The sequence below is a fragment of the Zalophus californianus genome, chromosome 7 (genome assembly GCF_009762305.2).
Source record: "Zalophus californianus isolate mZalCal1 chromosome 7, mZalCal1.pri.v2, whole genome shotgun sequence".
Lineage (NCBI taxonomy): Eukaryota > Metazoa > Chordata > Mammalia > Carnivora > Otariidae > Zalophus > Zalophus californianus.
In genome coordinates this window covers 3,088,769-3,116,360 of record NC_045601.1, presented here as the reverse complement: position 1 = coordinate 3,116,360, position 27,592 = coordinate 3,088,769, and the positions used below count along the sequence as shown (strand labels likewise).

Here is a 27,592-nt window from a genome sequence, read left to right as displayed (position 1 = left end):
GACGAGCAGAAGGAACGGTCCCCCCCTTTTGCCTCGCCCTCTGGGGACAGCCCTTTTCCAAGAGACCCCCAAAGGATGACAGCGGGACCTCTGGGGGCACTCAGGTAGGACGTCATCACGTCCAAGGTCTTGCAGAGGTGTGTGTTAAAAGCGGCCTTCCACACAGACACCCATGGCCTCTTCTCAGTCCGGAGCCTGTGCCCCGGGCCAGGCACTGCTCCCCACTCCCCCCGGGGAAGTCCTCTCGGGCAAAGCAGACCCTCAGCTTTACTCTTTCTTAGGCCAGGAGGTGGAAGCTTGCAGAGCTAAGGACCTAGCCCACGAGTGCACAGCGACACGGGTGTGGAGCCCACTCTTTCCCCCAAGCTCTATTCGGTGATGGAGCTGCTGACAATCCCAGCCAGGGTGACCCACACTAGCCTGTTCCCCTCCTCCGACACCTGCCCTTGGCCTTCAACAGGAAGGCCCTCCACTGTTACTCAATAGATTTTCATGTTTTGAGGATCCCTGTGAGGAGCAGGCAAAAGCAATGGGAACAGAGAAACGCTACATTTTGCATACAACGTGGGGAGCCAGGGTGTCGTGAAGCCTCCAGGGCTCATCTGTGGGCCCGGCCGTGAACCTTGGCCCAAACTGCTCTCAGGGACGCTGAGTGGGCCGGCCCAGACACACGCCCGCCGGGTGTGATGTGCTGGTGCCGCCGACCAGCTGCGGACCTGCCAGGGGCGGGCGGAGGCTCGCCCTGTGACAGGAGGGGAAGCAGGGTGGGGCAGGCCAACGGGACAGGGCCCCTCCCACACACCCCCTCCTGAAGATGCGAGTGTGCAGGGAACAGTCCGGCCTGAACTCTCTCATGTGATTAGTGAGACTCCCCCATAAGCACACCCCAGCCAGGGCCTGGCCCGCACTGCGGCAGACCGGTTCCCCTCACCCCACAGGCTCTGAAACCCACCGCCACGTCTGTCCGTCCTCCCCTTGCTGGTGGGGGGGGGGGTGGTGCCAGGACCAGGCTGGTCCCCTCAAGAGGGAACTTGCTCCTCGTCAACGGGCATCGCGGGGTTGGCAAGCAGGAGACGTAACTAGGCGCACAAACACCACGCCGGGCAGGGAACCCGAGCTCGTCAGTCATGAGTCCCCCCACACCCCCACTAGCTCCCGAGCACACGGGCCTCTGCCGCCGCCTGGGCTGGGACGGAGGGCCAGCGGAGGGCTGCGGGCTTTCTCCTCTGTCCCAGGGCCGCCCCCTCCCCCCCCGACAGACCTCTTGACCAGAGCTCTGCGCTCGGCTCTGGGACCCCCTGCGCTGGTGGGGAGGCAACGGGCTTCCAGGGAGCTCTGCGTACTCACGGTTCCACTCTGGCACTCCAGCAGCGGCCTCCGCCCGCAGGACTAGGGCACCTTCCAGCCTGGCTACGTCCGCCCCCGCTAAGCATCGTGTCGGGTCCCTGGCCCGGCTCTTCGTGCTCAGGACTCGCACGGTGGTGCTGCCCCAGCGGGCCACCTGGACGGACCCCACCTCTCTGACTCTGGGAGGACCCCTCACTTTGGTCTGGCTGAACCCTACACCTACCAGCGACGTAGGATGAAAGGTCACACGACTCTGGTTCCGAAAACAAAGTCCCCACTGGTAGCAGTGAAACGGAAGAGACATTTCACCCTCCTTGATCTTGAGGCTTCTGAGGCGTGCTGACAAACACGGAACAGAAAGCCAGGGCTGTCGGGGGCCTGGCCTCTGGATGAAGACAAGCCTGTCCGCCCGGGCCTCGGCCATGCTGCCCCGCCACTCTGGGCAGGCGCCTCGGCCTGCCTGACCCTAAACGACCGGGCAACCCAGGCCCGGGCTGTGGAGGCGCGCCTGGAGCATGCTGCCCCCTACACCCTGAGTGACACCCTTATCACTACTTTCACCATGACACGGTGATCTTCTGCAAGCGTGTACTCAGGAGGGCAGACTGTAGCCTACTCATTCTTCTACAGAAAGAGTGCACAGTGCCGGGACTGAGTCAGTGTGTCCCCCACCCAGCACATTATACATTTGACCCAGAAAAGTATTTTTCCAAGTGTGGGTTTATTTCAAAATTGTAAAGATTTATATATTATTTTTATTACATATAGTAAGCAGTTTTTAGCTTAAAGTAAAAACCTTCACATTTAAAATTTAAAAAAAAGAAAAAAAAACGTAGGCATTTTTAAAGAGCCAAAAAAGCTTGCAGCATAGGTTTATCCTTCAATATTCACATCTTAAATGCTATTTAGAAAGGATTAAAAAACGAGCTAAAAATCATTTACAATTGGCAATGATTAAAAACGCCTTATTTGGGGAAGAACATGTTAATGAGACATAATGAATTTCACATTACAAGTGTTTAACAGTTGAATCGAGCATGTAGTTTCCACCAGTACACAAAATGGTCTTAATAACCTGTCGCAGCAGCTGTTTGGGGAGTGAACAGAATATCGACTTTCCAAGGCTCTTTTCAAAGAGTTTCTGATTTTCAGCTTAAGAGAGAAGAGCAGCATTTAATTACCGCATCCCTGGTGGGGGGGGGGGGGAGAGAAAAAAAACAATGTAATAATCTGCCTCATATATAATGATGTTGGAGAAAACATTCCTGCCAAGAGACAAACGCAGGATCACCTCTCTACATCAGAATTCAGGTGGAGCCTCCGAAGCATTCCCTAACAAAAACTTTGCTGAATATCACCTAAAATCAAGAACTGAAACTTGAAAATAACGTTTTAATGTCTGAAATGACATTTATTTTAGGCACTCTTTTCTAGCACGTATGCTAATCTTAATATAAAGAAATAAATGTAAACATCAAAAATAACCTAACAAAAGAATACTTTTTAAAGAGAAATAATGAACTGGATTTTAAAAAGGAAAATGTTTATAATGACATCCTCGGAATTCCAAAGAAATATTCACGTTCACTTCCTTCGCCTTTCACATTTTCTTTCGAAAACAACTTGTTTCAACTATTACTTAACATTTTCATTCATTTAAAGTTACTCTTTGTATATGGATGCACCAATGAACTGGAGATGTCTGAGCAGATTCTGTGCATGGCCCTCAAATGCAGGGGTTGGGCCTGGCTTGGAATTGCTGTGGCTTCGAGCTCAGACTCACAGGGCTGGACATCATTTCTAGGTGACCTTTCCCCGAGCTGAGAAACGGCACCAGATCTCCCAGCAGAGGTCCTGAGGACTGGAGAACCACCTGCAGTCTCCGGTCCCACAGCTTGCCCACCTGGAGTTGACCCTGGTCTGCCTGTCCTCCTTGTAAGCACTCATCAAAAAGAATCGGCCATTTGAAATGCAACAAAAATAGAATTTCTACAATCTCCTTCCTTGTTCATGTTAGGCATACAATTTTGCCGTGTTTCATAGGTAACCTATGTTTCCAGATTTTACAAAGAAACAAAGCTGTGCCTCAACAGAGTATTCTTCTGAACTGGTCAGGTTTAAGATTACAGTGAGTTTTCCTTTTCCTTCCACAACTAAATGAATACATTTCTCGGGAAAAATATAAGAAGACGGCAGTTACTCTTGACATGTAAATATGTTTCTGCCGGCTTAAAACAAACACATATCACACGTCATTTTTTCACTAACTTGCTTTATCTTTAATGTAGAATTTGTTTTGCTGGTGTCTCTATGTCCCATGTCCTGAGTATGTGCAGTCATGGAAGGATCAGGAATTTCCTACCTGCAAGTGTCCAGGTGGCAAAAGCAGCACATTCCCAACCTAACTGCTACATACGTTCAAAATGGTTTCACTTTATATGGCAGACTTCTACTCATCTTATTTAAAAAATAATTTCTTTGGGGGGAGAAAGTCAAAGTCCACCAAAAACAAAAGACAAAAAACAAAAAAAAAACAGCCTTTTATATCACATTTTAACGTACATATGCTAAAATTCACATTTTTGTGTTAAAGATCGTTAGAGGACCAGAAACAACAGCCTCACCTTGCATATGGGATGTATGACAGGCTGTACCTGCAGGAAAAGTTCACAGATGTTGAGACCATCTAAATACCGTTCTTCCTCACGCCAAGTGGCCTTACTCGAACACCCCAGAAAATATGGCAGCATATTGTACGGCAATCCTCAAAATATGGCCCCAGACCAGTAATGAACAGCATCAGCAAGGAACTGATTAAAAATACACATTTTTGTGCCCCACCCCCCACCTCCTGAACAAACTCTCTACGTGACCCTGACAACTGCTGCTGAAGTCTGAGCTGGAGATACTAGACCCTGTTTTTTAATAAAAACTATAAAATAACTGAGAATAAACTGCATTCTCCTTTAGGGAGTAAGCCCATCATTAAGTACAGATGACACAATAGAAAAAGCAACACATTATAGAAAAAGGCCAAGGAATTTGATTGAAACCTTGCCACAGTTCACTGAAACAGAGCTGAACAGCAGGTGGAGAAGCGCACGCAGCAACCGTGGGTGCTCCAGCCGTCAGGGCGGAGAGACCCGGGGCCAAAGCAAAGAGTGATCTCAGAGGGGCACCATCAGGGAGACGGGAAACAGCCACTCGGGGGGGGGGGACTGACTAACTGAGCTCTAAAGAGAAAGGGAAACACTCCAGAAACTCTTGTGTTGGGAAAAACATGGAAGTGTGTGGGGTGGAGCTCATCCAATTGAATCACATACGCACTGGGCCTTTTATGCAGTCAGATTGCATGCAGTCCAAACGTGACAAGACTTCCTGGAGGGGAACGTGTGATCAGGAAGAAGGGGCAGAAGAGAACATTCGGAAGGAGGGCCAGGGACGTGCGGGCAGCGCGAGGGCCAGGGGAGCAGTATCTACGACTACGTGCAGCTGACTCCTCGGGTCTACTTAAATGTGGATTTTTTTTTCAATCAATACTTTGGGAAATTTTTTTGTTGGAGATTTGCAACAATTTGAAAAAACTCGCAGATGAACCACATAGCCTAGGAATACCAAAAAGAATTAAGAAATAGGTATTACTGTAAGACTATAGCATCTAAGACATAAGAGAAAACATGTACTGATCCGTTTCAGTCACAGTAGACTCTTAGTGGGTGAGCTCTGGGCAGTCAAATGTTACACACAGGTGTTGAACCAGGTGGGGCTGGGTGCCCCTCACCCCACAGCTGCTCAACGGTCAACCATATTCACTGACGATTCCGATGGGACAGCGCCAGGTGTGGCAACGCCACACTCCCCAGAACGACATCGACTCTGTAATTACTCACCCCTACAGCGCAAAGGGAACGGTAAGCCGACATTATCTGGGGCTTCTCCCGTGACACGGCCTCACTTCTTTGGATTCACATGGTATCACCTACATTCCCTATCATTTCTCTTTCACGTACTCGGAAAGCAGTAAATGCGTCATGGTGTAAGCAAGCCGGCCCAGCAGCCCACGCTCCAGGCAGTGACCTCCACCTCTCTCTCCACGGCCCGCCCTCCGGTCACCACCGAGCGACGCCGAGTCTCACGGGACACTTGGCAGATCTCACTCATCTGACCTCTCGGGAGGTCCGGCCTCCGGGCACAGCCTTCATCACGTTCCCAGGCTCAAAGGCTCGCAACAAAACGCTCTCACTGCTCAGGGGATGTTAACTGTCTAACCCACGTGAGACTTACCAGGTCATGGACAAGAACTGCAATATGCAGAATAGTAAGGCCAGGCCCTTCTTGTGCCACTATAACAACAGCAAAAACAGAGAAATGATAAGTTAAGGATTTTTAAAAATATTTTTCACAAGCAAGTTCAATTCCTGCCCTTCAAAATGCAGAAGACGGCTTCGCTTACTCTTAGTACCACAGGTTTTTTTTAAAAAAAGATTTTTTTATTTGGGCACCTGGGCAGTTCAGTCGGTGAAGCGTCTGCCTTCGGCTCAGGTCATGATCCTGGAGTCCTGGGATGGAGTCCTGCATCGGGCTCCTGCTCAGCGGGGAGTCTGCTCCTCCCTCTGCCCCTCCCCTTGCTCATGCTCTCTCTCTCTCTTAGGTAAATAAATAAGAGAGAATGGCAGAGAGAGAGCATGAGAGGGTCAGAGCGAGAAGCAGACTCCCCGCAAAGCAGGGAGCCCGACGACGTGGGGCTCGATTCCAGGAGCCTGGGATCATGACCTGAGCCGAAGGCAGACGCTTCACCGACTGAACCACCCGGGCGCCCCTAGGATGACAGATTTAAGATTCAGTAGATGTGAAGTTTCAATCTGCACATTTCCTTTCTAAAATTCTGCACCTCAATTTAAATACTGCTAAATGTCTGGCACCGGCTCAGAGCCCCCAAGGTAACTGTGCAGAGGCTCATTAAAGCCACGTGTCCAGGTCAGAGGCACCTCCACCACCATGAACACTCAAACCACACTGAGCTGTCAGGTCTCTGTCCTCCGGGGCTTACATAACTTCACTCCTCTCTTGCTCCTGGTTGTTAGTTTTTGAAGGAAAACTGCATTTTATTATAATCTCCTAGAATAACATAAAATGAACAGTTTCTGTGTTAAAATGGCCTATTTTTTGGATTCCTTGTCCATTTTTATTTATATTTGTTCACTTACCATTTTTAGTTTATACTGCCTACAAATAAATAGGTGGTTAGGCCATCCAAGAGCCGGGAATCAATGCCCCACACAGACATACAAGTACGGCTTAAGAATATTCTTTTGAGTTATCATTGAGAAATGAGGTGTGAGCATTGTCACATAATTCAAGCTCAGTCCTTACATCATCAAAATTAAAAAGAAAATCAGAACATTTTTGATAGAATATTCCTAAAATATATTATAGACTACTCTTTCTTTTTTTAAATGTGCAGTTTTCTTGATAGCTCGAGAACCACCTCAAATCCCTTTGGGAAGTAGACGGGGGTGCAATAAACACATATAATGAAGACTCAGGAACACTGAGAAGTCAGCTGAATTGGAATAGTGTCATTTCCCCCCAGAGGCTAACGCGGAGCTGTTCACCATACCTTAAGAGCTACAGGATTAATTTAAGTTGTTTTGCCTTTTTTTTTTTAAGTGATTTTACATCTTTTTAAAAATTAAGTAATCTCTACGCCCAACATGGGGCTCCAACTCATGACCCCGAGATCATCCAACTGAGCGAGCCGAGCCCCCCCTTTTGTCTCTTTTGGTTCATTTGTTTTGGTTTGTTTTCTTGCCCTTTCTCCTTATTAGTTTCAACATCCTGTGATTCAAAATGTACTCCGGCATCTGCAGCATCCCCCTGCCTGAGGGGACAGCGTGGCCAGCCAGCGAGCACAGCAGACAGAGAAAACACCCCCAGCAAGAGCCTCTCGGAGCCCAGGAGTTGTTAGAGGAGCTGGTGCTTCTGCCCTAAAAGCGAGTCTGAACTCCCCTGTCTGTTCTGGAGGGCAGAGTCTGTCACAAGTCTAACCACTAACCTCATGTTACTATACACCATCTTAGGGACACCCAACCTTGGGGGGTTTTAGACGCCAGACTCTGAGCTCCTTTGGGGTGGTGTGACGACACGGGTGAGGGGCCACGGTTAGTAGGAGGCAGGCACATAACTTACCCAAAGAGCAGCACACAAGGTAAGTACGAAACACAACTATGGGAAAGGAAAGAAAAAAATCGCAAATGTGAGTCCTTCTAAAAGCTTAAAAGGATTCATAAGCCAACCTGCACTCCCTGGCGCATAATCGAGCTCTAGGACCAAATCAAGGACACAGCCACACTGATTGTACTTTCTTACCCTGTGCCAAGTGGGCTCCACCTCAAAGTCTAGGACCGCATTGTTCCTTGGCAAACTACAAGCACCTAGTAAATAATCCGCTAAATAAATCAACAGAAAGGATGTCTGAGGAAGGATATCAGCTGTCTTGTTTTTAATTTTTTTCTTAGGTCTTGTATAACTACTGTCCCGTGTTACATCAGTTTCGGGTGTACGGGACAGGGGTTCAACACCCGCATCCACAACTCAGTGCTCACCGCGATAGCTGTGCTCTTCATCCCGACGGCCACCGTGCTGAGAAGTGCTTACGTGAATGTTCAGTAACAGAACACTGCAACAGATGCTCAGCGCCGCCGGGAACACCCGGGAAACTCTACTTTACTTAACTTGACATAAGGAATCTACTGCAATGATTTGCACACCGAAGATGACATCATCACTCATGTCCCTGTGTCCCAAGGAGGCAGGGGAGTGAAGGTGAGGGGCGGGCGACAGCAACAGTGACAAGCAGGAGGCTGGCAGGCAGAGCCCTGTGTGAGATCCCAGCTCTGACACCGAGAGTGTTCAATCAGTCGTCTGCTCTCGCCTTCAGTTTTCTCCTCTTTAAAGTGAGGACGGTGTCTACAGAGCTGCTCTAGAGGACAATGGTGGTAGTGGATCAGAACCTGTCACGGCCTGGGCTAGGGGCCGGCACTGACAGGATGCTGCGTAAGTGGCAATCACCGCTTCACTGTCATGATTAAGCACAAATTATGTCAGCAGCAAATCTGAGCACACAGAACACTCAACTGGAAACGCCACGACTCAGGTCATCACCAAAGTTACGTCCTCTAAATACTTAATGGTCTCTCTTGGGAAACAGTATGTATTTCTAAATGTTTGAACAGCCTTCTTGACTTTATGCTTATTTGTGTAGAGTACATTACTAAGATGGGTTCCAGGATATCCTAAAGAAAGCCAATCTACATAAAATCTTAGTAAAACATAAACTTCTCACAGTGTGAGAAGCTTATGCTGTTGCATAAGCTTAGGTAACCCACACAAAGTTGAACATTAATATACTGCTATACATGTTAATATAGGAAATTCCAAAATAACTGGAAAAATTAGAAAAATGGTAATAAAATATGATGAAGTTGAATAAGGACATAAATAAAAAGTTAGGCTAAAGAGGGTTTTTTCCTCTGGTAAAGAGGTGGGAGGAGATTCACACACATTATGGTTGAGAACATTTCCTGACTACACATCTAACCAATTCAGCTGTGTTTAAAAGCTTCCTAGTGTTACAAGGACATACTAGCTGATGCTGATCCTTAAGTTCAACAACGTGCTTAAAGAGAAATCTGCAAGAGACACAGACAAGCCAATTGGGAAGAAGGGGCTCAGTGGAGAGAGGGACACTTCAGTTCCTTGGCCCATGGCACCCAAAACATCAGCCAAGAACCCAAAATGCATGATGTGCAAACTTTCTAACCACAAGCCCACTCCTGCCCCGATTCAAAGACCCTACATTTAAGAGTGATGACCTGACAGCCATGCACAAAACCCATCAAGTGATGAATGGCATCCTGAAAGGCACGGCTCAGAAGCCATGCTGCTGGGAGTACAAACAAATAGTCACACAGGGAAGGGACAGAAGCCTGACGACAGGCTACGTGAATGAAGCCAAGCGTCCCTGAGAAAAGAGGTGAATGGCCTCAGAAGAGACCTGTGTTCCAGCCCCATCCTCCAAAGAGCACACACAGCCACCTGTTCTGAGGTGCTCTATGGGGCTGGGAAATGACATACATCCACCTCTGATCTCCACGTTAATACTCAGAGCTCCAGTGGTAGGTATGTGCAACAGAAAGCAGGATTGAGCAAGTCAGTCAATTTAAGTAATGCCATATCATCTAAATTCTCTGAACACAAAGCCTTAAGGATAGGACTATTACATGCAGCAAGAGAAATATAATAGTATATATATAAAAGCGGGCAATTATCTGTAAGATAATCATGCAAAAAACACTTCTCTAAGTTTTAATTTTCATTATTTACTTACAAGCATAATAATTGTTGCAAGCAGTCTTGTTGTTTCAAACATTTTCTTCAGTTGCTTCACGGGTCCCATTAGAAAGCATGTACTTAAAAAAAGAAAAAAAAAGTATGAACTTATATGAAACAAACAGGAGAACGAAGAGATGGGCCTGCTACTTTGTCTGGCTATATAAACATAAATGCTTTAAAGAAAAGATATCTTATGTTGGTTTACTAATAAAAATCTCTCACTAAATCAGTTATATTTTTCCTTAACGTTAAAAGCAAACTTTTTCTAAAACTTTAATACTTTATTTTCTTTAACTAAGCTCTAGGCCCAACGTGGGCTTGAACTCACAACCCCAAGATCAAGAACTGCATGCTCTACCAACTGAGCCAGCCAGGCGCTCCAAAAGGAACCGTGAATCTGGTGTTCTAGGACACACCAATGCCTTCTCACAAGGTATTCGCGGTATTGTTTCATAGCTCCCGGTGAACGTGATGGCCGGAGCAGTCCTGAACTCTCAGGTCACGTGTTCCCAATCTGAGCCAATTCACACACTGCTACCCCTCACCCCTGCACGCTACAGACCAGAACAACGCTCGGTCACTGCAAAGCCCCCCACAGTGACATGACCTAAACCTGCTGAGCTGGGCTCTGTTCCAGCCTGAAGGAACAGCTCTGTGGGCACGAGCCCAGGAAAGCCCATTGATCTTGGCCTCGGCCACACAGGTTCACTTGACTACCTCTGATCCAGAATATTCCTGAGGAGACAGAAGGTGACCTCTGAAAGCTCAATGTACACAAATGCAAAACGCATACACCTGACAACTACTCCAACAGACATCAACATACCCAAATGGGCACCAAGATCCTCTGAAAGGGATTCCTGCGCCCCAATCCAAAATGCTCCTGGGCTGGCGGTCCTCACCCTCTATCTGCTCAGCACTACCGGAGGATCTCCTGGCTGGTTGGGAGGCAGTCCGGTCCTTGCCCTCACTGAGACAGGGCTTCCCAAGCAGGGAGCCAAGCACGGCACCATGAGCCAGGGCTCTGGAGGACGGTCTGCTAGAAAGCCTGTCGGTCACCCTATTGGGCACATCACGGGATACTGACTCACCCTCTCTGTGCTACAACCCCCGGCCATAAGGTGGGGGCGATAACAGTGCCCACCTCAGACACTGCGGTAACAGACAGAAACACTTAGCAAGTGCCCCAAAGGCTGGCCATTCCTACCGTTCCCACACCGTGATGCCCCGGGCACATAGCAGGGGGTCAATAAACACTTATTGGACGAACATAAATCTTGTGGCTCCAAAAGCCATACTATTTGGGAAGTGCCTCCAGGAAAGGAAGGCTGGTGATGGTGCCAGCAAACCAAACGTGGAGGAGCCCGACTTCCATACGCACCTGGCTAGCGCAGCGAGATTTCCAAAGGTATAAAACACTGCAAACAGCTTTATGCCACCAGGAAGCCACAGCAATCCGGTCCCCTGAGTTCAGATATATTTTGAAATCATTTTACCGTTGTAATAGCGTAAAATATAAACGTGCTACAAGAGGAATGATTATATAATAATGTACAGTTTAAGTATAAATGTGCTCATATAGTCTCTACGTCGTTTTAAAAAGACAGTTAATTTTCATTGTTATTTGCTAACTGGACTCTTCTGCCTATTTTGCATATAAGTATGTAAAACTTAACTGTAATACACCTTCCCTACACATGTGCGTAAATCTCACTCTACTTAAATTAATATTCTTTATAAGCGGCAAGTTAAATAGTTTACACATCTCGATTCCTGACTCTACAGCTTTCTACACACATGGATTTTTCTTAAAAAGAATTATTTTCACAACCTATAAACCACCCCCCAAATACTAATTTCTGCATCTCTGTATTGATCTCTAGCCCTTTATTTCAGGTGACTGACTATGTCCCCTGGAAACAGACCGCGGGCTGCTTGCTGGAACTAAATGGGGTTAGTCTGGCCTAAAATATAAGTCACGAGGGCAACAGAAGGCTGTAACTCACAAGGACAGAGAAGAAAATGCCGCACACGAAGCAGATGACGAACCACTTCAGCCTGGTGTTGTAGCTGAGGGACGAGGCCTCCAGGACCTTAGGAAGGAAGGGGAGTCAGAACACGTCCCCCAGCTGCCTTGAGCAATCTGACTCCCCATGGCAGGAGGGCAAAGCTTCCCCTGAATCTGGTCACGTGAGAAGGGTAAGACCCCCCCCCCACCCCACCCCAGGTTGGGAAGGGAAATGTGGGCACGACGTGGGGCTCGGGCGGTCTTGGGGCCCCGCTGTTCCCTCTGCCGGCGGGAGCACAGGTATGCCCGCGGCACTGTGCCCCTGGTTTTAACAGCCCTTGCCTGCAGGACAGCAGATGCACCCCGACACGCATGAAATGACAGAATGTATGATACGTATTATAAAATACTCAATGACTAAAAAAATAGGGGAAAATGAAATGAGACCAGAAAATGTGGAGCACTGCTGAGGCTGGGTCCCGGGCACACAGGGCTCACCATGCCTCCCTCAGTCCCTGCCTGAGGCAGCAGAGGCCCCCCAAGTGCAGAGCCTGAGACAGGGGTCCCACTGCATGAACTGCTCTCAGCAGAAACCCCGAGGGAAGTGAGACGAGCTGACAGGGAAGGGGAGATCATGTGGTTTCAGCTGGAGTTCAGCTTGGGCCTGGGCCGTCAACTGCACCTCAGTGTGGGTCCCGCCCTGACGCAGGGGCCAGCTGGCCATGGGCTGTCAGCAGAGGGGGACACCTGCGGGACCCCCAGGGTGTGCAGGAGGGCACAGCTGTGAGCCCCTGGGGGATGCATACACCTGTCTCACAAGGGGGACCTGGCAGCCGTCCATTGTGTCTGCCACTATAACTTCCACTTATTATAAAAAGTCCATTCAAAACCAACTCAGGAGAGCCCTAGGTACCTCCTCAACCATTACTAAAAACCCATTTTTTAAATGATCATTTATGCTAGAGCAACAGCATTCCTACATGCAAACTGCAACCAAGTCACGTGGGTAGAGTGGAAATCACCAGGCGATCCTTCTACAGTAATCCAGACGCAGCTGCAGACACGTTCCGATTTCTAAGTACACTCAGAACTTACTTTCCAATGACGCTGAAAAAGTATCAGCAATGGCTATTTCAGGAAACTAGAAGTACGTATTAAGAATTTTATATCAAAACTTGATTTCTAACTTATATTACCATAGATACTTAAAAATAAGATCATAGGCTTATAATGTATTTTCAAGAATGAAGCAAAAACAGAAAATACCTTTCGCTACATTCCTTACCTCAACCCATTAACCTGGGAATCCTTATGCAGCATGAAAAGTAGATAAAAATAACTAAATAAAGATTGTAAGTGCAACATATATCACTTAACACATTTTAAATGGTTTGTAAAATTTGCTTTAACTCACATTCTTGTTTCCAGCAATGTCACCTGTTCAGAGCAAAACTATTGTTCCACATTAAACAAAGAATGGACCTGCCTATGAAAACGTCCAAATGTCATGCTTCCTGACTAGGAAGAGGCCCCTGCAGTGTTTCCACTCCGCAGAGCATCACGAATCTGAAGACCACTCACCGCAAAGCAGCCTGTGGCCAGTGCACGCAGAGCAGTGTCCCACGGGAGCCGGACTGGGAACCGGGCAGGGAGAGTGCAGTAACGTGGGGATGGGTTTACAAATTTACATCACCCCGCCCCCCCCCATCCCTAAGTTCAGCCGCTGGCTTTCAAGAGCCAGTTCATTCTTCTCTCAACCTGGTCATTTATATAATTGTAGGTATTTCCCCCTTATTACCATCTTCCAAGTGATGAACTTGAAAAGGAAACAAGTTATTTCCATTTGTAAATATGGAATATTCAACCCACAAGCAAATGACTTGCCTTGGGCTTCGCCTACTGTCCAGGACACCGAAACAAATCACAGATTCCCTGACGCCTAAGTGGGAAAACATGCAAGAACACCTGGCACTACATTCTCCACAAAGGAGCCAGAAGGAGCCCGGACCCTCCAGCCCCAGTGCAGCAGAAACATTCAGGTGCGACTTTCTGGTCCAAACATGATCAGGAATAAGCCCAGGAAAGCCAGCAACTGTGCTGATTTCTTAAAGGTTGTCTCAGAAAACAAATACGCATGGACACTGGCACAGTTACTTTACTTATTTGTTATCAAAGGCAGAGGAAGTGGGGCGCCTGGCTGGCTCCATCAATTAAGCGTCCAGCTCTTGGTTTTGGCTCAGGTCATGATCTCAGGGTTGTGGGATCGAGCCCCAAGTTGGGCTCCTTGCTCAGTGGGGAGCCTGCTTCTCCCTCTGCCTGTCACTCTCCCTGCTTGTGCTCTCTCTCTCACGCTCTCTAAATAAATAAATAAAATCTTAAAAAATAAATAAATAAAAATAATTAGAAAAACAAAAGAAGAGGAAGCAAAGAGAAAGCCTCTCGTCAGCAGGAGAGACTCCCCTTTTCTCTGGTCCACTCCCGCTGCAGTAAAACAGCACCACCAGGAACTAGAACGCAACTGATTGAAAAAAAATAGTTGGAAAACATGTTCCCAGCAGCAGCAACATTAGAGATGAGAGAATGAACCCGCGGCCCAGCGGACACTTGCTTCTCTCCTAGCGATGGAGAAGCCAGGAGAGAGCCCCCTGATCACAAAAGGGCAGCTGTCTCGAGCTGAGCCTTGCTCCGGGGCTACCAGCACCTGAACAGTGGGAATGCGGTGGGCTTTCAGCGAATGCACACCACAAATGCAGTACTCCTACGAGTCCTGGTTCAAAACGACAGTGGCGCATAGAGAGGTAAAGGTGAGCCGACAGTGAGCTCAAGGAACAGGTGTGCACAGGCGCTCTCAAGTGGGATGGTGGCCACACTGTCTCAGGTGCCCTGCTCCTTACTCAGCCTCCTCCGTGACTAGCAGGCCCTCCTCCCTCCGTCACCTACTGCTCTCCCTGTCATGCTCTCTCACTCGGGACCCCCGATCACAGGTTCTACCCTGGATCGTGGCAGAATCTTGGATGATCCCAACATCCACATGGGCAGCCCACCCTCTCTGCTCCTCGCCCCCTCATCTCCATGGCCTTTGCCCTCCACTCCACTCAGTGACCCAGAACACTCTTAACCACCCAAAATCACTCCACATTTAAACTTCAAGCCGCTGCTCTTAGGCCCCGATGTTGTCCTGGTGGCACGCAGATCCAACTGCTTGTGCCCGGACTGCCCTGCAGCCTCTGGGTCCCCCAGCCAGCCCACTGGTCCTTCTCTCTCTGTAGAAAGGACATGCTCCATCAGCTCAGGAAGACATTTAAAATTCCCCTTCTGCTGCATCCATCCGGCAAAATGCCACCATGACTCAAGCCTGCTTCCTCTTCCTCTGGTGGCCAGTCATGTAGCAGAACCGGGGGCGGGGAGGGGGGGTCACAACCAGGGCATCACCACCTTCCCACGGGCCCTGACGCCGCCTGCCTGACAACCTGACGTGGAGGACTGACGGGCGCCGTGGAGACAGCCCACCTTCTCACTCCCCTGCCCACAGGCTACTTCAAACCTCCGGGTGTGGCCCTGACACTCCTCCTGTGCAGACAGCTTCCCCGCCTTCACACAGAAAACACAAACCGCCAATGTGCCCGGCCTCCACTGCTTGCTTCCACCAAACCACTGAGCCCCCTCAATAACACCTTCTCCTCCTTTCCGCGGATGACCGCAGAGTGGCTGAGGTCAATCCACCTGCTTTAGAGCCCAAGCCCTCGACCTTCTCAGGGAACGTGCAGTATCGGCTCCTCCCCGCTCTCGAGGGTGACTCCTGTGCTCTCCCTGAGACCCTTCCTACCAACCTGTACGCATGATTAGGCCTCTTCCAGCTTAAAGAAAAAACTCACTTGATTTCACTCTCCAGCGTCTGCTCATTCATTCCCTCAGCAAATACTACTGAGCGCCCCCAGGTGCTTGTCCTCCTTGCTGAGGGCTGGCCCTCCACACACCCTCCTCCCTGACGTCAGCTCCTCGTGTTTGGGGCTCCCTTGACGGGGAGCATACCGCTGCCCGGTGCCCAGACCATGGGGGAAATGGCACAGAGGGAAGCCAGCCCCCCCTTGCTTCCAGCCTCTTGCTACTACTGTCACAGAACACGATCTGAGGCACAATTCGCTCTGCCATTTTAGCCTACTGCTTTCTTTTAAGATTGATTTATTTTTTATTTTTTATTTATTTATTTTTATTTATTATTTTTATTTATTTATTTTATATTTATTTTATATTTTTGTATTTTTATATTTGTTTATATTTATTTATATTTTTATATTTTTTAATTTTTTTATTTTATTTATCTATCTATCTATCTATTTATTTATTTGAGAGAAAGAGAACACAAGTGAGCACACAAGCAGGGGGAGCGGCAGGCAGAGGGAAAATCCCAAGCAGAATCCTGCTGAGCAGGGGGCCCAATGTGGGGCTCGAACTCAGGATCCCAGGATCATGACCTGAGCCGAAGTCAGACGCTTAACAGACTGAGCCACCCAGGCGCCCCGGCCCACGTCTTTAATCAGCTACTCTGACCCCGACTGCCCAGCAGCTGAGCCCGACGCTGGTGACAAAGCTGTGAACGTGGTAAGTGGCTGTCTTCATACCAGCAAACGCCCACACACTAGAACGTCAGGTGCCGTGTGTGCTGTAGGGAGGAATTAAGCAGGTCCAAGAGTGGGGGGCAGGGCGGGCTGCGCTACTTCAGCTGCGTCAGGAGTCTTGCTACAGGCCTCTGGGGAGGTGCATCGAACAAGAGCTGACCGAAGTGGGGACAACATCAGAGGGAAGAGTCCTCTCCCCCCTGTGACACCAACCTCCCCCCAGATCCGGGTCCTCATCTCACACTCCAGAAACTGCCTTGTCACCCTTGTCGGATCCCCGCGAGAAAAAGCCCACACAGGTTAAGGCCCAGTAGGCCAGCCCCAGGAGCCGGGCTGGGGCATCCCAGCAGCCATCAGGCAGCTGAGCAAGCACAGTCGTCCTGGGGGGCTGCGGGGGGAGGTGGGGAGGTTTTGCAGCGGGCTGAGGTGCCTCGAGCAGAGTTTAGACCTTATACTGAGTGCTACAGGAAACCGTATGGTTGGTCTGGACCCTCTCACACCTGGCTCCATCTCTCCCTCCCTCCATCTTCCCAGACATGTCACAAGGAGGGACCCTACAACTCTGGCTACTCTGCCTCTTGCCTGGCCTCTAAATCCCCTCAGCAGGATGGTGGGGCAGTCCAAGATCTCAGGGGCACCCACCCCCATCTCGCCACCTCCCCAGTCTACCCTGAGCCAATCCCATCCAGTCCTCCAACCCGCACCCCCCGTGCGTCCTGCCACACTCCCAGGACATCCCCCTAGACGCCATCAGCAAGCTCCCCACATCCTCACCCTCTGCCCCGCCAGGTCCCTGCCTCCTGCTCTCTGCACTCCGGTCTCCCCTGCACTCTCCAAGCGGGGCCTATCTCCTCAGGCCCACGCATCCTGACCACTGGGGACGGGAAGTGGGCTAGGTGAAAGTCCTCCTCACTGCTGTCACAACCATCCCGGGGTCACCCCCACACCACACCTCTTGCTCTTCTAAGGATTTTGCATGGGGCTCACTATCATCCCTCCACTCCTGTCTTAACTGTTGGTGATGCCATCACTGGAGTAAGCAAGCCTTCCAAAACTCTCTTAGGACTCCTGGTTCCTCGCCCTCTCTCCTCCAATAATCTCTGCACCTTACGTCAACCACCAAGCCCCTTATCTACAGTAATAGATGCGCCATCATCTCCAATCTCTCCATGGTCTCAATTTCAAGTATCCCCCTTTCCAACCACCACCTCCTACCCTCCAGCGTCCCTAGTTACCCAGCCCACCGACGTCAGCACTCACTCCCCCTTCACACCCCCCACCCCTGCTCCTATAATCACTCCTACACACATCCTCAACTTCTTTGCCCTCTGTGCCTCTGATGCGTTCATTGGGCAGCATCCAAACCCTGGTTAAATCCAACTCTGCCGGCCCTGCCCTACACTCGCGCTGCTGAATCTGACCCCCCCTCAGCGTCAGGACCGTTACCCACAAGGGGGGCCTTTGTGCCGCAGACAGTCCCACCTTTGCTCCCTGGCCATTCGCTTGCCTGTTCGTACCTTCTTCCTGAACCTCAGCACTCACCGCCCCCCAAACTTCCAGCTGGCTACCCTACTTCCTATGTCAGTGAGGACAGAATCCTCTAGTGCTCCAAACTCAGCATGTGGGGAGCTGTGCTGCGTGCTCTCTCCCCCTCCTCCCAGCAGCCCGCAGGAGCTGGCCACCCACATGCCCAAGCAAATACTCCCAACATCTTTCTCCCCTCTAGACTGCAGGCTCAAGAAAAGCGACACTATCACCGTCACGTTCCCAAGGTTCAGAGCAGCTCCGTACAACAGAACTTTCTGTAATGAAATGCCCCACTCACGTACCATCCCGTGCAGCAACCACTAACACACGTGTCTGCCGAACACCCGAAATGTGGCTGGCGTGGCTGAGAAAAGAATGTTAAATCTTCTTTAAGTTTTACTAGTTTAAACGTAAGTAGCCACATGCAGCTATGGATACTGCATCGTCCAGCACACAGCGCTGGGGCACAAAGTGCAGCGCAACACAGAGATTCGGTGAGTCAGTCGGGGGGGCCATTACTGCCCACTGACACCTCTCACAGTCCTATTAGTGGGTTCCCGTGTGACCATCATCATCTGCCTAACTGGTTACGGGTCCAATGAAGGCAGACGCTGTCTTGTAGGCTCTGGACCCTCACAGACTAGCCTAGCGTCTTGGCCGCAAGAAGGGCTGAATAAATAGAACGGCGGAGGGAGTTAGGCAAGGAGAGGGACAAACAAAAGACCCTTCTGCAGCACATTCGGTTCCAAGCGTGCCACTTCTGTGGCAGGCAGAAAAGAACTTGTCAGCATGCACACGCCGGAGACAGAGAACAGTTCCTGGTCCTCGGCTATTTTTAATTCTTCCACCAGAGGAAGTAACCTTCATCGAGCCTCTGGGGTAGAAGCACAGAGGCAAAAGATGGTTTCGTTTGGTTCGGAATCTTTTACCAGGGGCTCAATTCAATGCTTTACCAAACAACGTTTAATTCAGTTTATTTCACTTTTCAATGACCTTCCCCCCCCTCCGGTGGCCCTATTTCCAAAAGACACACACCCACTCGCGGCACCTCATTCTCCTCCAGGGGCAAACCCATGCAACGAAGCTCAGACCTCGGCTTCCCGCAGCTCGCAGGACAAAGCAGCTGCCCACCTGCCGGCGCTGCCCAGCCCGGCTGCAGAGCCCAGCGCAGCGCACAACACCCGGGGGAGCCCCGGGGAGGGCGGCGCGGCGCGGCACAGGGGTCCCCGAGAGTCAGAGGCCAAAGCGGGGCGTGGGGTGGGACTTAAGGCTTCTGCAGACCCCACGAAACCCCGCAAGGCTCCCCAGATTCTTCCCGGGAGGCGGGCCGACCGGCCCCCGCCCCGCCCCGCCCGTCCCCGCCACGGCCCGCTACCTGCGCGGTCAGGCCCTGCTCCTCGTCGTCCTGGCCGCTCAGAACCCGCCGCAGCTTCTCCATGGCCCTACTCCCCGCCGCACTGGCGGGCCCGCTCGCCGCACCCCCACGCCCTCCGGGAACCCGGAACCCGGAGCCCCCACGTGACCGGACATCCGGGCCGCCGTTTCCGGCGCTTCCCAGCAGCGCGCGCCTGCGCGCCGGGGTCCCGCGGGCCGGGCCGGGCCGGGAGTCTGCGCCGGACGGCGCTGCGCTTGCGGGCCCTGGGGCTAGAGCTCCGCCTGCTGCAGTCGCCGCCTCCCATCACCTGCAGTTGAGACGCGCAGCTACGGCCGTAGGATGAACGCAGGCCCTCACGCGTGTACTGCACGCTCGGTGCCGCAGATCCAGGGCCAGTGCTCCAGACCTGAGCCCCACACTGCAGCCCCGGCGTCCAGGGCTGCGGGCCCGACGCCCAGTACCGCAGCCCCGGCCTCTAGTCCGGCAGCCCCGACATGCGGGGCAGCAAATGCGTTGTGCAGGCCTGACACCGGAAGAATACTGGGGCCAGTTTGGGAATACTGTCAGGTAGGGTTTCGGTTCTAAATTGGACATCTCCTTACTACAAGTGAAGTTTTCAAAATATCTTCATTTGCAAGGAGTCAGCGGGGGAAGGGCAGACTTTGGGGCAGATGGTTCTGTGTTCTGATTTCAGTCCTGCCGCTCACCATGTGGCACTGGGAACCAGCTCTTCCCAGCCTAATCTCCTCAAGACGTAACACCTACTTCAGTGGTTAAATGAGAATAGATGTACTGCACCTGATCTCAGGCGAAATAGCAGGAGGCTGCCTTATTCTGTTTTACTTGTGAGTGTACTCACTGAATTTGAAAGAGTGAAAGCCTACTTACTAGAGGAATAACTAATCCAACCCATCTTTCCAGTTTTGCATAAACACTGCAAACCTTCAAACAACTGTTTACTGTTCTCTGGTTGCTCCGGGGTGAATGAAGCCCATGGGGAAGAAGCATCTTTTTTCTTATTACCCACCATGGATATTTTAAAGAGAGATTAAAAATACAATATGAATTTCAGAGTATCTTGGAGCTTTCCATAAATATACTACTCTAAGGTCATCAAGTGATAGGTTTTGCTTTTGAGTTTGGTAAGATCATAATGAAAATGTCTATTATTTTGTTTTGTTACATCACCCAGATTCCTAAAATCTGACAATTAAAAGGTGATCCCCAAGGACTTTTATTATCCATCATAATGCCTTCAGTAGAGATTTTATCTCATTTCAGATAAATAGATATTATAAAGACTCTAAAAAAGCAGATCATACACTTGCTCAAATAAAGCAGTCCAATGTTCAGCATCTTTTGGGCAGAAAATACTTATATTTGGCCTATTTATACTAAAGAGTGAGATCTTTTTGTCCTTAATTTTAAAAGATCAAATAGATGATAAACATCTGCTATAAAATAAATCTCTATGCTTCTAATAAAAGAGTAAGTACATCTATACCTTCTGTAAAGGCTTCCTTTTGAAGTTTGGTAACTTTAGCCTCCCATATGCAAAAAGGGGAAACAAACGGATGTCTCTGGTAATGGACAGAAAGCTTTCCAAGGATATATGAGATTGAACCATGTAAAACTGACAATGTCTAACTACTTTTAACCTAAAAAGAACAATTTCCTATGTTTCAACCTGTACTTGGGTATAAGACATTTTACTTGGAAAATAATACTGAACCTTTAAGAATGTGGTTTGGGTTTTTTCACTTCTTGTACCTCCAGAGCCAGGCTTAGTTTCCTAAAAAATACTGCACAAAGTGTATTGAGGGTGTGACCCCCCCAATGCAAACACTAAAATGGTGGAATCTAGGCTCTGAAGCCAGACTGCCTGAGTTAGAGTCCTGGCTCGCCCACTTTGTAACTCTGGGATTTTGAGCAGGCAACTCACACTATTTCACTTTCTCATGTGTGAAAATCAAGGTGATAACAATTCCTACCTTGCAGGGTTGTTATAAGGATTGAATTTTAAAAAATGCTGCAATGGATCCTCATTTTTCATGGGTTCTATATTTGCAAATTCACCTAATTGCCAAAGTTTATTTGTAACCTCTAAATCAGTACTTGCAAGTGTGTTCATGGTCACTGAAGGACAGGTGCAGAACAGCATAAAATTTGAATCATCTGGGGCACATGGTCCCTGCTAAGAGGGAGCAAGGTGATGTTCTGCCTTCTCATTTTAGTTCATACCATAAACAAGTCCCATTTTTGTGGTCTATTTAGTGCCATGTTTTTCACATCTTTGTGCTTTTTGTTGATTTCTTTTTTTAAGACTTTTTTTTAAAGATTTTATTTATTTATTTATTTATTTGAGAGAGAGAGAGAGAGAGAGAGAGAGCATGAGTGGGGGAGGGACAGAGGGAGAGAGAATCTCAAGCAGACTCCCCAAAGAGTTGGACATTCAACCAACTGAGCCACCCAGGCGCACCTTTTGTTGATGATTTCACTGTTTTAAATGGTCCCCAAACCTAGTGCTAAGGGCTATCTAGTGTTCCTGCTTAGGAGGAGGCCTTGGCTCCCAGGCTGCTTCCCCTGGGACCGTGGTCTCCACACCTGAAATCAGCCCCTGCCCCCTACCCCTGCCTCCGTCACTTCCCCTGATCGCAGGAAAGCAAGAGTAAACGAAGCAAAGACCAGGCCAGAGAGGAGAGCCTGGGTCAGGGAGACAGAGGTTTCCCCGCTGGGGGAGAGGGCCATGGGAGCTGAAGACTGGTCCTTTCTGCAGGCCCAGCCCACACTCCAGATGGGAGCCTCCATCCTGTGTCAGGAACTCTGCACAAACCACCACCCCTTATTCCCACTTTGGATGAATGAGGCTTGGTTCCCAGAGGGCTGCTTAGGAGAGGAACATCATACAGGGATGTGGGAGCCCTTCCCTTGTCACAGCATTTCCAGCATTTTTTTTCTTTAAATTTTTTTATTATGTTAATCACCATACATTACATCATTAGTTTTTGATGAAGTGTTCCATGATTCATTGTTTGTGCATAGCACCCAGTGCTCCATGCAGAATGTGCCCTCTTTAATACCCATCACCAGGCTAACCCATCCCCCCACCCCCCTCCCCTCTAGAACCCTCAGTTTGTTTTTCAGAGTCCATCGTCTCTCATGGTTCGTCTCCCCCTCTGACTTACTCCCCTTCATTCTTCCCCTCCTGCTAACTTCTTTTTTTTTCTTAACATATATTTCATTATTTATTTCAGAGGTACAGATCTGTGATTCAACAGTCTTGCACACTTCACAGCGCTCACCGTAGCACACACCCTCCCCAATGTCTATCACCCAGCAACCCCATCCCTCCCACCCCCCATCACTCCAGCAACCCTCAGTTTGTTCCCTGAGATTAAGAATTCCTCTTATCAGTGAGGTCATCTGATACATGTGTTTCTCTGATTGACTTATTTCACTCAGCATAACACCCTCCAGTTCCATCCACGTCGTTGCAAATAGCAAGATTGCATTCCTTTTGACGGCTGCATAATATTCCATTGTGTATATATACCACATCTTCTTTATCCATTCATCTGTCGATGGACATCTTGGCTCTTTCCACAGTTTGGCTATTGTGGACATTGCTGCTATAAACATTGGGGTGCACGTACCCCTTCAGATCCCTACATTTGTATCTTTGGGGTAAATACCCAGTAGTGCAATTGCTGGATCGTATGGTAGCTCTATTTTCAACTGTTTGAGGAACCTCCATACTGTTTTCCAGAGTGGTTGCACCAGCTTGCATTCCCACCAACAGTGTAGGAGGGTTCCCCTTTCTCCACAGCCCCGCCAACATCTGTCATTTCCTGATTTGTTAATTTTAGCCATTCTGATTGGTGAGAGGTGGTATCTCATTGAGGTTTTGATTTGGATTTCCCTGATGCCGAGCGATGTTGAGCACTTTTTCATGTGCCTGTTGGCCATTTGGATGTCTTCTTTGGGAAAATGTCTGTTCGTGTCTTCTGCCTATTTCTTGATTGGATTATTTGTTCTTTGGGTGTTGAGTTTGATAAGTTCTTTATAGATTTTGGATATTGGCCCTTTATCTGCTATGTCATTTGCAAATATTTTCTCCCATTCTGTCGGTTGTCTTTTGGTTTTGTGGACTGTTTATTTTGCTGTGCAAACACTTTTTATCTTGATGAAATCCCAATAGTTCATTTTTGCCCTTGCTTCCCTTGCCTTTGGTGATGTTTCTAGGAAGAAGTTGCTGCGGCTGAGGTCAAAGAGGTTGCTGCCTGTGTTCTCCTTTAGGATTTGGATGGACTCCTGTCTCACATTGAGGTCTTTCAACCATTTGGAGTCTATTTTTGTGTGTGGTGTAAGGAAATGGTCCAGTTTCATTCTTCTGCATGTGGCTGTCCAATTTTCCCAACACCATTTGTTGAAGAGACTGTCTTTTTTCCATTGGACATTCTTTCCTGCTTTGTCAAAGATGAGTTGACCATAGAGTTGAGGGTCCATTTCTGGGCTCTCGATTCTGTTCCACTGATCTATGTGTCTGTTTTTGTGCCAGTACCATACTGTCGTGATGATGACAGCTTTGTAATAGAGCTGGAAGTCCGGAATTGTGATGCCGCCAGCTTTGCTTTTCTTTTTCAACATTCCTCTGGCTATTCGGGGTCTCTTCTGGTTCCATACAAATTTTAGGATTATTTGTTCCATTTCTTTAAAAAAAGTGGATGGTATTTTGAGGGGGATTGCATTGAATGTGTAGATTGCTCTAGGTAGCATTGACATCTTCACAATGTTTGTTCTTCCAATCCATGAGCATGGAACGTTTTTCTATTTCTTTGTGTCTTCCTCAATTTCTTTCATGAGTATTTTATAGTTTTCTGAGTACAGATCCTTTGCCTGTTTGGTTAGATTTATTCCTAGGTATCTTATGGTTTTGGGTGCAATTGTAAATGGGATCGACTCCTTAATTTGTCTCTCTTCTGTTTTGTTGTTGGTGTATAGGAATGCCACTGATTTTTGTGCATTGATTTTATATCCTGCCACTTTACTGAATTCCTGTATGAGTTCTAGAAGTTTTGGGGTGGAGTCTTTTGGGTTTTCCACATACAGTATCATATCATCTGCAAAGAGTGAGAGTTTGACTTCTTCCTTGCCGATTTGGATGCCTTTGATTTCTTTTTGTTGTCTGATTGCTGTGGCTAGGACTTCTAATACTATGTTGAATAGCAGTGGTGATAGTGGACATCCCTGCCGCATTCCTGACCTTAGGGGGAAAGCTCTCAGCTTTTCCCCATTGAGAATGATATTCGCTGTAGGTTTTTCATAGATGGCTTTTATGATATTGAGGTATGTACCCTCTATCCCTGTACTCTGAAGAGTTTTGATCAAGAAAGGATGCTGTACTTTGTCAAATGCTTTTTCTGCATCTATTGAGAGGATCATATGATTCTTGTTCTTTCTTTTGTTAATGTATTGTATCACGTTTATTGATTTGCGGATGTTGAACCAACCTTGCAGCCCAGGGATAAATCCCACTTGGTCATGGTGAATAATCCTTTTAATGTACTGTTGAATCCTATTGGCTAGTATTTTGGTGAGAATTTTTGCATCCATGTTCTTCAAGGATATTGGTCTGTAATTCTCCTTTTTGATGGGGTCTTTGTCTGGTTTTGGGATCAAGGTAATGGTGGCCTCATAAAATGAGTTTGGAAGTTTTCCTTCCATTTCTATTTTTTGGAACAGTTTCAGGAGAATAGGTATTAATTTTTCTTTAAATGTTTGGTAGAATTCCCCTGGGAAGCCATCTGGCCCTGGGCTTTTGTTTGTTGGGAGATTTTTGATGACTGCTTCAATTTCCTTTGTGGTAATAGGTCTGTTCAGGTTTTCTATTTCTTCCTGGTTCACTTTTGGTAGTTGATATGTCTCTAGGAATGCATCCGTTTCTTCCAGGTTATCTAATATGCTGGCTTATAGTTGCTCATAATATGTTCTTATAATTGTATGTCTTTGGTGTTGGTTGTGATCTCTCCTCTTTCATTCATGATTTTGTTGATTTGGGTCATTTCTCTTTTCTTTTTGATAAGTCTGGCCAGGGGTTTATCAATCTTGTTAATTCTTCCAAAGAACCAGCTCCTAGTTTCGTTGATCTGTTCTACTGTTCTTTTGGTTTCTCTTTCATTGATTTCTGCTCTGATCTTTATTATTTCTCTTTTCCTGCTGGGTTTAGGCTTTATTTGCTGTTCTTTCTCCAGCTCCTTTAGGTGTAGGGTTAGGTTGTGTATTTGAGACCTTGTTTCTTGAGAAAGGCTTGTATTGCTATATACTTTCCTCTTAGGACTGCCTTCGCTGTATCCCAAAGATTTTGAACAGTTGTATTTTCATTTTCATTGGTTTCCATGAATTTTTTTAATTCTTCTTTAAATTCCTGGTTGACCCATTCTTTAGTAGGATGCTCTTTAGCCTCCATGTATTTGAGTTCTTTCCGACTTTCGTCTTGTGATTGAGTTCTAGGTTCAAAGCATTGTGGTCTGAAAATATGCAGGGAATAATCCCAATCTTTTGGTACCGGTTGAGACCTGATTTGTGACCTAGGATGTGATCTATTCTGGAGAACGTTCCATGGGCACTAGAGAAGAATGTGTATTCCCTTGCTTTGGGATGGAATGTTCCGAATATGTCTCTGAAGTCCATTTGGTCCAGTGTGTCATTTAAAGTCTTTATTTGCTTGTTGATCTTTTGCTTAGATGATCTGTCCATTTCAGTCAGGGGGTGTTAAAGTCCCCCACTATTATTGTATTGTTGTCAATGTGTTTCTTTGCTTTTGTTATTAATTGCCTTATATAATTGGCTGCTCCCATGTTAGGTGTATAGATATTTACAATTGTTAGAAATTCTTGTTGGATAGACCCTTTAAGTAGGACATCGTGTCCCTCTTCATCTCTTATTACAGTCTTTGGTTTAAAATCTAATTGGTCTGATATAAGGATTGCCACCCCAGCTTTCTTTTGGTGTCCATTAGCATGGTAAATGGTTTTCCACCCCCTCACTTTCAGTGTGGGGGTGTCTTTGGTTCTAAAATGAGTCTCTTGCAGACAGCATATCGATGGGTCTTGTTTTTTAATCCAATCTGATAGCCTGTGTCTTTTGATTGGGGCATTGAGCCCATTTACATTCAGGGTAACTATTGAAAGGTATGAATTTAGTGCCATTGTATTGCCTGTAAGGTGACTGTGACTGTATATTGTCTGTGTTCCTTTCTGGCCTGTGCTGCTTTTAGGCTCTCTCTTTGCTTAGAGGACCCCTTTCAATATTTCTTGGAGGGCTGGTTTCATGTTTGCAAATTCTTTTAGTTTTTGTTTGTCCTGGAAGCTTTTTATCTCTCCTTCTATTTTCAATGATAGCCTAGCTGGATATAGTATTCTTGGCTGCATATTTTTCTCGTTTAGTGCTCTGAAGATATCTTGCCAGTCCTTTCTGGCCCGCCAGGTCTCTGTGGATAGGTCTGTTGCCAGTCTAATGTTTCTACCTTTATAGGTTACATATCTCTTCTCCCGAGCTGCTTTCAAGATTTTCTCTTTGTCTCTGAGACTTGTAAGTTTTACTATTAGATGTCCGGGTGTTGACCTATTTTTATTGATTTTGAGAGGGGTTCTCTGTGCCTCCTGGATTTTGATGCCTGTTTCCTTCCCCACATTAGGGAAGTTCTCTGCTATAATTTGCTCCAATATACCTACTGCCCCCCTCTCTCTCTCTTCTTCTTCTGGGATCCCAATTATTCTAATGTTGTTTCATCTTATCGTATCGTTTATCTCTCAAATTCTGCCCTCGTGATCCAGTAGTTGTTTATCTCTCTTTTTCTCAGCTTCTTTATTTTCCATCATTTGGTCTTCTATATCGTTGATTCTCTCTTCTGCCTCATTTATCCTAGCAGTTAGTGCCCCCATTTTTGATTGCACCTCATTAATAGCCTTTTGATTTCAACTTGGTTAGATTTTAGTTCTTTTATTTCTCCAGGAAAGTTTTCTCTAATAACTTCCATGCTTTTTTCAAGCCCAGCTAGTATCTTTAAAATCATGATTCTGAACTCTAGGTCCGACATCGTACTAATGTCCGTATTGAGCAGGTCCGTGGCAGATGGTACTACCTCTTGTTCTTTTTGCTGAGGTGATTTTTTTCGTCTTGTCATTTTGTCCAGAGGAGAACAGATGAATGAGAGAACAAAATGCTAACAGGTTAACAACGTCCCCAGCAAATATACTCTAAACAAATCAGAAAAGACCTGAAACCAGGAGAAAAGAAAGGGAAAGAAAGAAAAAAGAAAGA

At 47.7% G+C, this 27,592-nt stretch overlaps 1 protein-coding gene across 1 annotated transcript; it reads right to left on the bottom strand.

Annotated features, from left to right (window-relative positions):
• Positions 1–2,055: 2,055 nt before the first annotated feature.
• SFT2D1 (SFT2 domain containing 1) lies at positions 2,056–19,426 on the bottom strand. The gene is made up of 8 exons (XM_027602659.2): positions 19,271–19,426; positions 11,748–11,834; positions 11,123–11,205; positions 9,737–9,818; positions 7,537–7,572; positions 5,632–5,690; positions 3,972–4,001; positions 2,056–2,535 (listed from the first exon to the last, which is right to left on the bottom strand). Exons 1-8 carry the CDS (start codon positions 19,331–19,333, stop codon positions 2,496–2,498), a joined length of 480 nt encoding a protein of 159 aa, XP_027458460.1. The 5' UTR covers positions 19,334–19,426; the 3' UTR covers positions 2,056–2,495.
• Between the last annotated feature and the right edge of the window lie 8,166 nt (positions 19,427–27,592).

Coding starts and splice junctions, on each gene's coding strand:
- SFT2D1 (XM_027602659.2), bottom strand. CDS start 19,333: ATGGAGAAGCTGCGGCGGGTTCTGAGCGGCCAGGACGACGAGGAGCAG. Junction 11,206..11,747: donor GCATTTTCTTCTCTGTCCTT/GTGAGTTACAGC, acceptor ATCTGAACTCAG/GGGACCGGATTGCTGTGGCT. Junction 9,819..11,122: donor AATCTCGCTGCGCTAGCCAG/GTGCGTATGGAA, acceptor TCTTTTTTTAAG/TACATGCTTTCTAATGGGAC.